The sequence below is a fragment of the Bos indicus genome, chromosome 22 (assembly GCF_029378745.1).
Source record: "Bos indicus isolate NIAB-ARS_2022 breed Sahiwal x Tharparkar chromosome 22, NIAB-ARS_B.indTharparkar_mat_pri_1.0, whole genome shotgun sequence".
Classification (NCBI taxonomy): domain Eukaryota; kingdom Metazoa; phylum Chordata; class Mammalia; order Artiodactyla; family Bovidae; genus Bos; species Bos indicus.
This window is the reverse complement of record NC_091781.1, coordinates 12077499-12089869: the sequence shown is the minus strand read 5'-3', so window position 1 is coordinate 12089869 and position 12371 is coordinate 12077499. Positions and strand designations below refer to the sequence as shown.

The 12371-nt window shown below is 41.1% G+C and overlaps 1 protein-coding gene across 3 annotated transcripts in view; it reads left to right on the top strand.

Moving 5' to 3' along the window:
• Window positions 1-887: 887 nt before the first annotated feature.
• Window positions 888-12371, top strand: part of SCN10A (sodium voltage-gated channel alpha subunit 10) — an 88845-nt gene continuing 77361 nt past the window's right edge. For all 3 annotated transcript variants that reach the window (XM_070777259.1, XM_070777258.1, XM_070777257.1), the window contains exons 1-3: window positions 888-1157; window positions 2815-2942; window positions 7218-7298. In XM_070777259.1, the coding sequence (XP_070633360.1) occupies window positions 888-1157; window positions 2815-2942; window positions 7218-7298 (479 nt within the window). The remainder of the gene's footprint in view (window positions 1158-2814; window positions 2943-7217; window positions 7299-12371) is intronic.

Here is a 12371-nt window from a genome sequence, read left to right as displayed (position 1 = left end):
GAATGAGAGGTGATGTTCTCCTGATTGTGACAGGAGGGAAGATAGAAGGGTTCAGATGGTAGGTAAGTCAGAGGTTTGGGGGCATGAAGTTGAAGGAGTTCTGTGTTCTTAATGAGGGAGGGAATGTGGTTATTGTCTTACTGGAAGGGGAAGTAGGAGAAAGCAGTCAGGAAAGACAAACAGTATTTGAAATATCAGACTAGGAGAAACTGTTGCCTAGGGAAACCATATGATTCCTAAGTGACATTGCTGTTCCTCATCACTCCTCAACAGTCCTGATTCACGGAAACCTGAGTTAGAGTCATCTAAGTTGACCTAGGCTGGATATTTAGGATAGGGACAGGGGAGTGGTTGTTCATGGAATTCTTATCTGGATATGGAGAGAACTGTTCAGTCATGGACAAATAGAGAAAGCAGTCTGGAGGTCCAAATGGAGTTCAGAGAAGGGGAGAAGCATCAAAATTGTCAGCAGATAAAAGGTGGTGATCAGAACGTAGGATAAGACTCAAGATAAAGTAGATCATAAACCAAAGTCTTTGATGAATGCAGCCAAGTGCCTGTACTCAATGGTCATAGAAATGGGGAGAGAGGGCAGTATGGCTGGATCTGGTGGTGGTGGGATACAAAAATTTTAAACGAACAGTGGCTAGAAGCTCATGGACAGCACAGAGACTACTCTGAGGTACTGGCTTAGAGTGGACTGAACACTGCTGGGCAGTGGAGTCCTAGGGGAGCTCAGTGTGAATTAAGGAAAGAACTAGAGAGGTGGGGGGAGGGTAGCTGTTCTAGCAAGCAGGGTTGGAGGGGTGAGCTAATAGGCAGGCTGTTACCTCTCTGTGGTTGTGTTCACTCTCATAAGAATATTCTTCCTAAAGAAGAATGAGAAGATGGAATTCCCCTTTGGGTCCCTGGAAACTACCAACTTCCGTCGATTCACCCCGGAGTCCCTGCTGGAGATTGAAAAAAGAATTGCTGCTAAGCAAAAGACAAAGAAACCCAAAGAGAAGTTCAGGAAGCGGAAGGACCAGAAAGAGAAGTCTCGGCCCCAGCTAGACTTGAAAGCCTGCAACCAGTTGCCCAAGTTCTATGGTACGCTCCCGCCTAAGCTGATTGGGGAGCCGCTGGAGGATCTGGACCCCTTCTACAGCACACACCGGGTAAGGGCTACTGGCGGGAATGGCCATTCTCAGCTCTGGGAGAAGAGGCCTCTGTCCCACCCAGTCCAGGAGTCCTCCTGCACCCTGGGTGTTGTGATTGTCAGCTGGACTGTTAGTGAAAAATACCTCTATCTCACCTCCTCAATGCTTTCTTTGAATCTCTATGGTATTCATGGTGGAGGTTAATTAAATTCAGATCCTCTAAAGACAACTGTTGTGGAGTTTTCAGATAAAGTTGGCCGTTCCCTTGGTTGAGTTCTAGCCTCAGATCTCTAGAGGTGTTGGATCTCTATGTAAGTAGGGAGCAGAGATCTTCAGGCTGAAGGTGGGACAGTGGGTAGAATAAGGAAGGGGAACCAAAATCAGGATGATTTAAACCAGTGGTCCTCAAAGTAGGGTCTCAAAACCCCTGGGGTTCCCAAAACACTTCTAGTGGGTTTGGGAGTTCAGAACTTTGCCTTAAAGATCCTTAGATGTCATTTGTCTTTTCCACTCACATTCTCTTGTGAATATACAATAGTGAATGTAGAGGCTATTAATAGAGGATCACATCAGTCTAACAGCTACAGGAATGTATGTGTATATACTCTTGTGTTTTAAAAGGCCCTTTTTTATTTCTGATATTGTATATAAATATATATATACACTTATATGCATGCATATATACAGACATATGCATGCTTGCTAAATCGCTTCAGTCATATCCAACTCTTTGTGATCCTATGGACCATAGCCTACCAGGCTCCTCTGTCCATGAGATTCTCCAGACAAGAATACTGGAGTGGATTGACATGCCCTCCTCCAGGGGATCTTCCCAACCCAGGGATCAAACACATGTCTCTTACGTCTCCTGCATTGCCAGGCAGGTTCTTTACCACTCATGCCACCTGGGCAGCCCGTACCCCGCCCCCCCCCACACACACACATACATTCACACACGTGGTGTAAGAAAAAGGTATAAACATTAACAAAATATTTTTAAGGTTCTAAGTAATTTTTGAGAATATAAAAGGGCCCTAAAATTAAAGTTTGAGAACATCCAGTTTAAACTAGAACTATCTCGGACGTTCTACACAGCTGAAAAAGGGGAGTGTGTTTGGGAGCTGGGAAGGGCAGGAACCAGCCATCTTAAATATGGTTTGTAGAGAAAAATAAGAAGGCACTGGAATGCCTTTCTCTCTCCTCTCACTTGCCAAGAACCCACATCCTCCCTAGATGTTCAGAGGAGTGAACCAGTAGAAGGTTTGAAAGGGGAGACCTAGGAGGTAGAGAACAGAAGGACCATTCCAGGGATGTTCCACTAATCAGAAGAGGAAATAAATGCAACCAGAACTCCACCTCCCTGCTGCCAGAATCCTCCCCCTTGTATGATATATCTCACCAGCCCTGGGTCAGTTTCCTATTCACTGGGCAGCCTCAGGGGCCCATCTGGTGTACAGTCAGCCACGGGGGTCTGGGGTCTTTCTGGGAGTGAGGACATGGCTTTTAGTTCTTGATCTTCTCTGTCTGCCCCTCCATTTGCCTCTCATTGACTCATAGGTTTCAGAGCCCTTGTCACTCATGAGCCTGAGATGATCTCACTTATGTTCAAATCCATGGTTGGGTGAGGATGTGTGTGTCTCACTGGAGGTCCACTTTCTGTTGTGTTTTGTTTTAGACATTTATGGTGCTGAACAAAGGGAGGACCATTTCCCGGTTTAGCGCCACTCGGGCCCTGTGGTTATTCAGTCCTTTCAACCCGATCAGAAGAATAGCCATCAAAGTGTCCGTCCACTCATATCCTTTGCATGGTTGCTTCTTCCACATGTTAGAATCAGATGCTGCCAACTGTGTCCTGTACCTTCTTCAGGGGTTAACAACGGGGCCTTCCTTCAACTGAATCCTAAAACAATAGGATCATTAAATTGAAAACAATGTTTGTGGTTTTAATGTGTTCAACACCTGAAAGCCGTCCCAAGACAGAGGAGGTATTCATGTAACCCACAGGTGGGTTGGGGTGCATGTAGACCAGTCTGGGTCCACCTGTGGGCATACAACTTGTAAAGGGCACCCAGGCACATTCTCACCATATGTGGCCTGCTCTTCCACAACATAGTAACCAGGAAGGCTTTATGGTTTGGGCAGATGAGACAGGGGTACGTTAGTTCTCTGTGGTCTAACCATGCTGGACAGTGACTGCTTATTTGGCAAAAAAGCAGCCCTTCCTAGTGGGTGAAGAGAACAGCCTGTAATGGGCAGAGTGAAGATTGTCTCACTGGGATCCCACTGGTCATGAGGCACTGTCTAGAGCATTAGTTACCGCCCAAACTACCAGCAGGTTAAAAATGTCAATAGTCTGAGGTTCATGCCATTGGGGAATGCAGTAGTGATTAGAAACACACTGCTCAAATGTCTGTAATATATTAATTGCTTTAGGTAGCTTCAGAACTGTCTCCAGCTTTTGTTTTCTTTTTTTTTTTTTTTCAAGGCAAGCCAAACTAGGACAAACAAGAGACTTTGGCTTGGTTTCTAAGGATCTTCCCTGGTGACTGTCCAAATTGGAAGTTCCTAATAAGGAATTCAGCTGTGGCTTCTAGGAGGTTGATTTGCAAGAACATCCTTGCCTTGACTGGCCTGGCAGATGGCAGCCAGCCTCCTCTGAGTTGAGGGAGGACAGTAAAAGAGCTCTCATCTCATCCTCTGGGACAGCTTGTTGGATTGCTGGGTGGCATTCAGTGAGCTGGTAGCTCACTACATTACATTTAGCCTTTACATGTTTTGCCTTTATGGCTAACCTGTGGGAATGACTTTCTTAATTCAGTCTTGTTGTTGTTTAGTTGCTAAGTCATGTCCAACTCTTTGTGACCCATGGACCGTAGCCCGCCAGGCTCCTCTGTCCATGGGATTTCCCAGGCAAGGATATTGTATTGGGTTGCCATGCCCTCCTCCAGGGGATCTTCCCAACCTGAGGACCGAACCTGCATCTCCTGCACTGGCAGGTGATTCTTTACTACTGAGCCACTAGGGAAACCCAATTCATTCTTAACTTTCCTAATACTACGGAAGGGCTTCCCAGGTGGTGCTAGTGGTAAAGAACCTGCCTGCCAATGCAGTAGACATGAGACACGGGTTCAATCTCTGGGTTGGGAAAATCCCCTAGAGGAGGGCACAGCAACCCATTCCAGTGTTCTTGCCTGGAGAATTCCATGAATAGAGGAGCCTGGCGGGCTACAGTCCATGGGGGTTGCAGAGTTGGACATGACTGAAGCAACTTAGCACAGCACAGCACACAATGCTATGAAAGAGTCTTTACTGATAATAACAGCCTCCCACTGCTAAATGCTTGCTAAGCATGAACACTGTCATAGGTACAAGAACCCTTGAAGAAGGGATTAGCATCTCCGTCTTATATATGATGAAACTGATACTGGGGCGTTAAATTAATTGTGCAAGGCCATATAGCAAGTTAAAAAATCCGGACTACATCCTGCATAGAGTAGTGTCAGCAATAAGGAAGTAGGAAGTTAATGGAAATGAATTACAGTAATTTTTTCTCTAAGTATGTCATCTCTATATAGGTGTTTTTAAAAATATAAATTACATAAAAATTACAAATAAAAACAGAAAATATGCAAACTCCTTTTCATCCATTCTGGTTGATTTACATCTATTTAAGTAGGCAATGGCACCCCACCCCAGTGCTCTTGCCTGGAGAATCCCATGGATGGAGGAGCCTGGTGGACTGCAGTCCATGGGGTCACTAAGAGTTGGACACGACCGAGCGACTTCACTTTCACTTTTCACTTTCATGCATTGGAGAAGGAAATGGCAACCCACTGCAGTGTTCTTGCCTGGAGAATCCCAGGGACGGCGGAGCCTGATGGGCTGCCATCTATGGGGTCGCACAGAGTCGGACATGACTGAAGCGACTTAGCAGCAGCAGCAGCAGCAAGTAAGAAACAGCTATTTAGAAGTAAAATCCCATTAAGGAACCAAAGTGTACTAGTAAATATTCTTTTTATCTTGAGATTTGATGAATTGCTGGGTGGAGTCACAGCTGGACAGAAAAGCTGTTAAGGATCTCTTTCTCACTAAAGACCGCATTGATATATTTAAATCTCATGAACTTGGTAGCTCCAGCCCCCAGAATATTCTTCCAGATATGGAATTCTCAATCTCCTATTATTAATATTTCACCAAAATTATAATTCTAATCAAATTTTCTGTGAACATTTTCACAAGTAATATTATCAGAATATATCATCATTCTTTTAAAGGTTTGTGGAGTTGGAGATATAATTTTAATTTAATCCTTGGGTTAACATTTTCCCCCCACATGAACACATTTCTTAATTTAATTGCAAGTCAACAGGAAAATGTGGTTTAATTAGTAGAATTTCCTTTTTCAAAATAGATGGGTTCCTAAGTAACTGTAAAACAGAGTACATTAAAAGCATTTACAGAAAACTAAAATAGTTATAGATATTTCTGCTCAAATTGAAATTATGGAAGAAAAGTGATTCTCTCACTCTCTGTAGGTCAAGCTTCTCTTCAGGTGTTGTTTGTCTTTAGGAAGTAACTGTTAGGAACCCCGCTAGTCCCCAGAAAAACGTCCAATGGGAGATATTTATCTTTGGACTTTGCCACCAATATTTCTGCCCCATCTATTTACCCTTGTCCACTCACCTTCCTATTCAGTATCTCTGTCCCCTTCTTGCAATTTATTTGCCCCTTTAATATTCTTTAAAGGGACAAAGATATTTTCTTTGCCTTTAATATTCTTCCCTCTTACTCACCAGAGTTCTCCTTGACAGCCTAATCCTGTTTGGAATCTTCTCCTTAAGCAAACATTTTACCCACCTGTGCCTGCCTCCACCATTCCTAACCAGATGTCCACTTCCTCAGTGTGACTGACCTCAGCTAAGTTAGAAACACAATCTGACTACCCTAATTCCCATGAAAGCATGTGGCCCTCCCCTTATCTCTAACTTCCTCGGAATACAGTTGTCTCCCCTGCCCCTGATCCATAGGACATACATTCCAAGACCCGCAGTGGGTGCCTGAAGCCACAGATAGTACTGAACCCTCTGTGTTTTTTCCTATACATACCTACCTATGATAAAGTTTGATTTATAAATTAGGCACAGTAAGAGTAACGACAGTAATAAAGTAGGAAAATTATGACAAAGTACTGTAATAAAAGTTAGGTGAATGTGCTCTCTCTCTAAAAATGTCTTATTGTGCTGTACTCATCCTTCTTGTGATGGTGTGAGATTGAACACCTACAATGATGACATAAAGTGAGGCAAATGATGTAGCCCTTGGGACATAGCATTAGGCTACTATTGACCTCCTGATGATAAGTCAGAGGGAGGCACCGTCTGCTTTGGGTGACCCTGGATCATGGAGCCATAATGATGTCAATGGTTGGGTGTCGGAAGCAGACAGTGTTGATGGTTGGGGATCCCAGGCAGGATGAAGTTAGAAGGCTGAGATGTCACCACGCTAACTGAGAATGGTGGGTAATTTCACGCGTATTTTCAGACTGCCATTGACCACACGTAACTGAAACTGCAGAAAATGAAACCATGGTTAATGGAGGGTAGGGGTGGGGGCTACTGCATTCTCTTTGTCTTTTAGGGAAAATGAGACATTTGCAGGATGAAATTTCAAGCCATACTCTATAGTTAAATGCAAGTGTCAGGGAAGAAGGACATTTTGGAGAAGGGATTCTGTTTCATCTTGCTCAGTTCTGTTTTCAGACAATTTGAGGACACATCTCAGCACCATCATTGACTAACTGTATGACTTTGGAAAAATATTTAAGCTTTGTCAGCCCATTTTCTTAGCTCCAATGTATAGATAATAATATCCACCTATAGGTTAGTTGTATTAGAAATAATGTGGACAAAGTATTCAGCGAGAGTAGGCATTCAGTGTTAGCTGTTATTATGTGACAAGACCATAAAGTTGATCCTAGTGAAAGAGTTATTAATTTAATCAATTCAGTGTCAAGGTGATCAGCGGTGACCTCAGGAAGACATGGTGACTTTCAGCTTCTCCTTAACACGACCCTCTCAGGTGGTTCAGTTTATTTATAACCATCACTATTTTGGTCAATTGTGTGGGCATGACCCGAACAGAACTTCCGGAGAGAATGGAGTGAGTAGATTTGCTGTCATTCTTGTGCCTTTCCTTCCTGTCCTCTCTTTCTCTTCCTTCACTGGGTGGCTTCTCTCTCTTATTCATCCTGCTGGGTCTCATTTGGGTAATGTGGAATCCTATTGCCTATCTGACTTTGCCACAGATAAATATCTTCTTCTCTATGGACTCTGTTTCATAAACACACGTATGATTTTCAGCTTCAAAGAGCTATAGATGAGTGGTTCTCCCTGGGGAGATTTTAAAAATTCTAATGCCTGGGTCCAAGCCCCAGAGGGTCTGATTTCATTGGTCTGGGGTGGCCTGGGTATATGAGCTCCCCGCTTCCCCTGGCCACTGCCACACAGACACTTACCTGCTAGGTGTACATCTGAATGAAACTGAGGGACGTCCTACTTGGAGAGAGAGGATGGAGCATAGTGAGGCAGAGCTAAGAACAAATGGTCCTGCAACATATTCTAAAAATAACCCATGAATAAAACTGTTTAAGTTATCATGGGTCATATACCTCAAAGTGACTATAATATTCCTGAGATTATTCTATCTCCCTAGGTTAATGATGGAATCTGTAGCTTCAGATTTGGGGGCCTTTCTAAAAACATCCTGCACCAACATATCTAGGACAGTTGCCCCTCACCCAGTTCAAACATAACTAAAAAACATATTTTTGGTATAATAACAGGAGCTCTGTAGAGTGTTCTCTTTTTCCAACTTTTAGATTTTTGCCTTTTACTGAAATCATGCTACAGTTGGAAATAAATTCTATTTCTATTTATCAATTAAAAAAGAAAAATCAAGTGGTCATCTTAATTGATGCTAAAAAGAATTTTATATAGTTTGACATCTGTTTATGATTAAAAACTCTTAGAAAAGTAGAAGTTATAAGGGAATTGCTATACTCTGATAAAGGGAAACCACTTTAAAGAAAGAAGCAAACATTATACTTGATGTGAAACATGGCAAGCTTTCTCTTTATGATCAGAAAGGAAAAAAGCAAAGATGTCTTTTTCATCAGTTTTATTCAGCTTTGTAAAGGAGATCCTAATCAGTGTAGTAAAGCAAGAAAAAGAAATAAAACGTATAAGAATAAGAAAAGAAGTATCAAAGATGTCATGATTTTTAGATAATATAATTATGAACATAAAATAGCCATTGTAATCTCAAATTCCAACCAAGACACTTTTGAGACAGAAAAATGAGGTGGGAGAAAATAACGGGCTCTACTGGATATCAAGATTTGCTGTAAAGCTCCAATAATTGAAACACAGTGCCATTGGCATAAGATTAGTCAGAGCAGTGGAAGAGAATAGTTGGCCCGTAAACAAACAGTGCACATACAGACCTTGAATTGGTGACAAAAACAGCACTGCAGAACAGCAGGGAAAGGGCATCTGGTAAATGATGATGAAGAATTAGGAATCCCAACAGAATAATTATATTGAACATCCAACTTTACACCAAATACAAGAATCAATTCTAGGTGGATTAAGGTCTAAATTTCTTTGTGAAAGACAAAGACATCAAGCATTTAGAAGGTTGAGTAAACCCCCAAAGAAGCAAAAACAAACAAACCACAGAGAAGTCTTCATGGCTTCAGGTTAGGGAAAGATTTACTACATGTGATACAAGACGCACTAGCCACAGAGGAAAAAACAGATACATTTTAGGATGTTAAAGAATTTCTGTTCCTCAGAAGACAACTTTATGAAAGTGAAAACACAAATCTAGCAAGTAGAACATGCAACACATATGCCTCAAAAGTGTTTATATCCAGAATAATGTGCCCTTACAAATCAATTAGAAATATGTCAGAGCAACCAATTGGAAAACTGAGAAGATAAAGTAGATATTTCATAAAAGTAGAAACCCAAAATGGTCAGGAAGCATATGAAAATATTCTTAACCTTTTTCTTAATCAAGGAGATATGAATAAAATAAAAGCATACGGAGAGATTCTAAATTGTGACTATACCAAAAATTGAGAAAGATATGGAGCAGCAGAAACTCCTGTCTTGCTGGTGGGAATGTAAATTTGTACAACCCCTTTGGATGGCAGTGAATATTAGCAAATAAAGGTGAAAACACACAAACACGGTGAACCTCTGAGTATACTCTTAGGCACATACACTTAACAGAAATTCGTACTTACGGACACCAGGATGCGGCTGCAAGAACATTCATGAACATTCCCCACAAAAGTCAAAAATTGGAAATGGCCAAAATGTCCATACATTTTTTTAATGTGGACCATTTTTTTAAAGTCTACTAAATTTGTAACAATATTGCTTCTGTTTTATGTTTTCATTTTTTGGCCACAAGATCTTAGTTCCCTGATCAGGGATTGAACATTCACCCTTCACACTGGAAGGCAGTCTTAACCACTGGACTGTCAGGGAAGTGCCTTATATAATTTTTAATGTATTAATTATCTCCGTTGTTTTCTTAAAAGGGGATAATGTATAGCACTGAATATGAATAAATTATAATTCCATACAACAGTCTTAAGAACATCAGTCAATTCAGTTGTTCAGTCTTGTCTGACTCTGTGACCCCATGGACTACAGCCTGCCGGCTTCCTGGTCCATCACCAACTTCCGGAGCTTGCTCAGACTCGTGACCATTGAGTCGGTGATGCCATCCAACCATCTCATCCTCTGTCGTCCCCTTCTCCTCCTTTCTTAAATCTTTCCCAGAATCAGGGTCTTAAGAACATAATATTGAACAAAAAAAGCCAGACACAAAAGATTCAAAAATATGATTCCATTTATACAAAATTCAAAAGCAAGCACAACTTAACTACTTTGGATGTGTACTCAGGAGATAAAAATATAAACTAAAAACACAAGAACAAAGTACCAAAAGTTAGGGTAGTAGTAACCCCTAGGGCAGAAGAGGGAAGGAACTTGTGGGTGTTCAAAATGTTTTGTTTTGTGACATGAGTAGTTGTCATACAGCTGCTATGGACTGAAGTGTCCGCCACCCGAATTCATATATTGAAGCCCTAATTGCCCCCACCATGTGACTGTAAAGGAGAAGGGGCCTTTAAGGAAGTGATAAAGGTTAAATGAGGTTATAACGGCAGAGCTTTGACCCTGGTACCTTTGTAAGAGAGGAGTGGATACCACAGCCCTCTCTACCATGTGAAGACACAGTAAGAAATTTCCATTAGCAAGTCAGAAAGAGGACTCTCACCTGACCACGCTGGCACCAGCCCCTTTAACTGTGAGAAAATAAATATTTGTCGTTTAACCATTCAATCTATAGTATTTTCTTGTGGCAGCCTAAGCTGACAGATACACAAGCATTCATTTTACAGCTAATTTATATTTCATATGTGTTTTCATTCTGTGTGTTACATATTGGGCTTCCCAGGGGCATAGTGGTAAAGAATTCACCTGTCAGTGCAGGAGACACAAGAGACTTGGGTTTGATCCCTTGGTCAGAAAGATGCCCTCAAGTAGGAAATGTCAACCCACACCAGTATTGGTGTCTGGGAAATCCCATGGACAAAGGAGCCTGGAGGGCGACAGAGCATGGGGTCGCAACGAGTCAGACACATATCATAATGAAAAGCTTTCAAACAAAATAAATTTAAAATAAATGACTGTTGCATTAAAGGCAGAATACTGAAAAATAGTCAGAAGATAGTAGCTTGGTAAATAAATTGCTGTTAGAATTTTAGTTTATTCTTTCTCTTTATATAAAGTATATATACATATATACAGAGATGACATAGCATTATAGCATGTAAAATTTCTATCCTTTTTAACTTTTAATGCAAAAGCATTTTCTATCAAAATTAAGAGTTATTTGGGGATTCTGGTTAAATGTGGACGATAGCATGAATATGTTTTACCCCAGCCCCCTGAAAATGCCAATGGAATGACAGCATGGGAACAGTATAAATGTACAAGAACAAAAAGAAGTAGAAAAGAAAGCACAGAGGACAAAAGATGTCAAAACACTCTCAGGAAACCAAAAGTGGATGGAGGACGGTGAATGACTCAGCAGACCAGGGCTTGTTAAATGACAGTGCCTGCAAAGAAGGATAAAAATGAAGACCAAGGCATTTTACCCTCTAAAACGCCAGAGCCCTGAAAATGTTGATGTGGTACAGGTGGCAAAAACTGAGACTGGAATGAGGGAAGAACATGGGAGCAGAGAATGTTCACTTGCTTTTCTAACAGCAAGAAATTAAAGAGCATTCTTTAAAGTTGATACACAGGAATGAAAAATAACTATATTAAACAGTGCAAAAGTAAGCAGGAAAAAATATTATTAAATACAGTCAGATGATGGATAAAACAGAAGGGAAAGAGAATTAATGAGACAACATAGTAAGGGCAATGTATTGTATAGCTTTATTATAATTATAAATGTATATTTTCAAGTAAGTACTAGAACTGAAATAAAAACTTCTAAATTCAGAATCATACAGAAAAATAAAGCAAATAAAACACATCAGACAATGAAATATTTTAAAAACTATTAAAAATGTAACAAAGTAATATAAATAAACTGAGATCAAATCTATCATGTCAAGAAATATAAATGTATTTGACTCATCTGTTTAAAAAAGTCATATTATATAACAAAGCAGTACTGAATTCTATGCTGACTAAAAATATACCACTCAAAGTGACACAGAAAGGTCAAAATTTAAAAATGGGCAAAGATATAGTGAAGGTAGGTAGAACAGGAAGCAAGATCTTAATATCAGAGAAGGTTTAATTTAGCCCCAAACTTAATAAACAGGATAAAAATGACACTGCTGCTGCTGCTGCTGCTGCTGCTGCTAAGTCACTTCAGTCGTGTCCGACTCTGTGACCCCATAGATGGAAGCCCACCAGGCTCCCCCGTCCCTGGGATTCTCCAGGCAAGAACACTGGTGTGGGTTGCCATTTCCTTCTCCAATGCACGAAAGTGAAAAGTCAAAGTGAAGTCGCTCAGTTGTGTCCAACTCTAGCGACCCCATGGACTGCAGCCCACCAGGCTCCTCCATCCATGGGATTTTCTAGGCAAAGTACTGGAGTGGGGTGCCATTGCCTTCTCCAGCCCTTGCCTTCTACATAA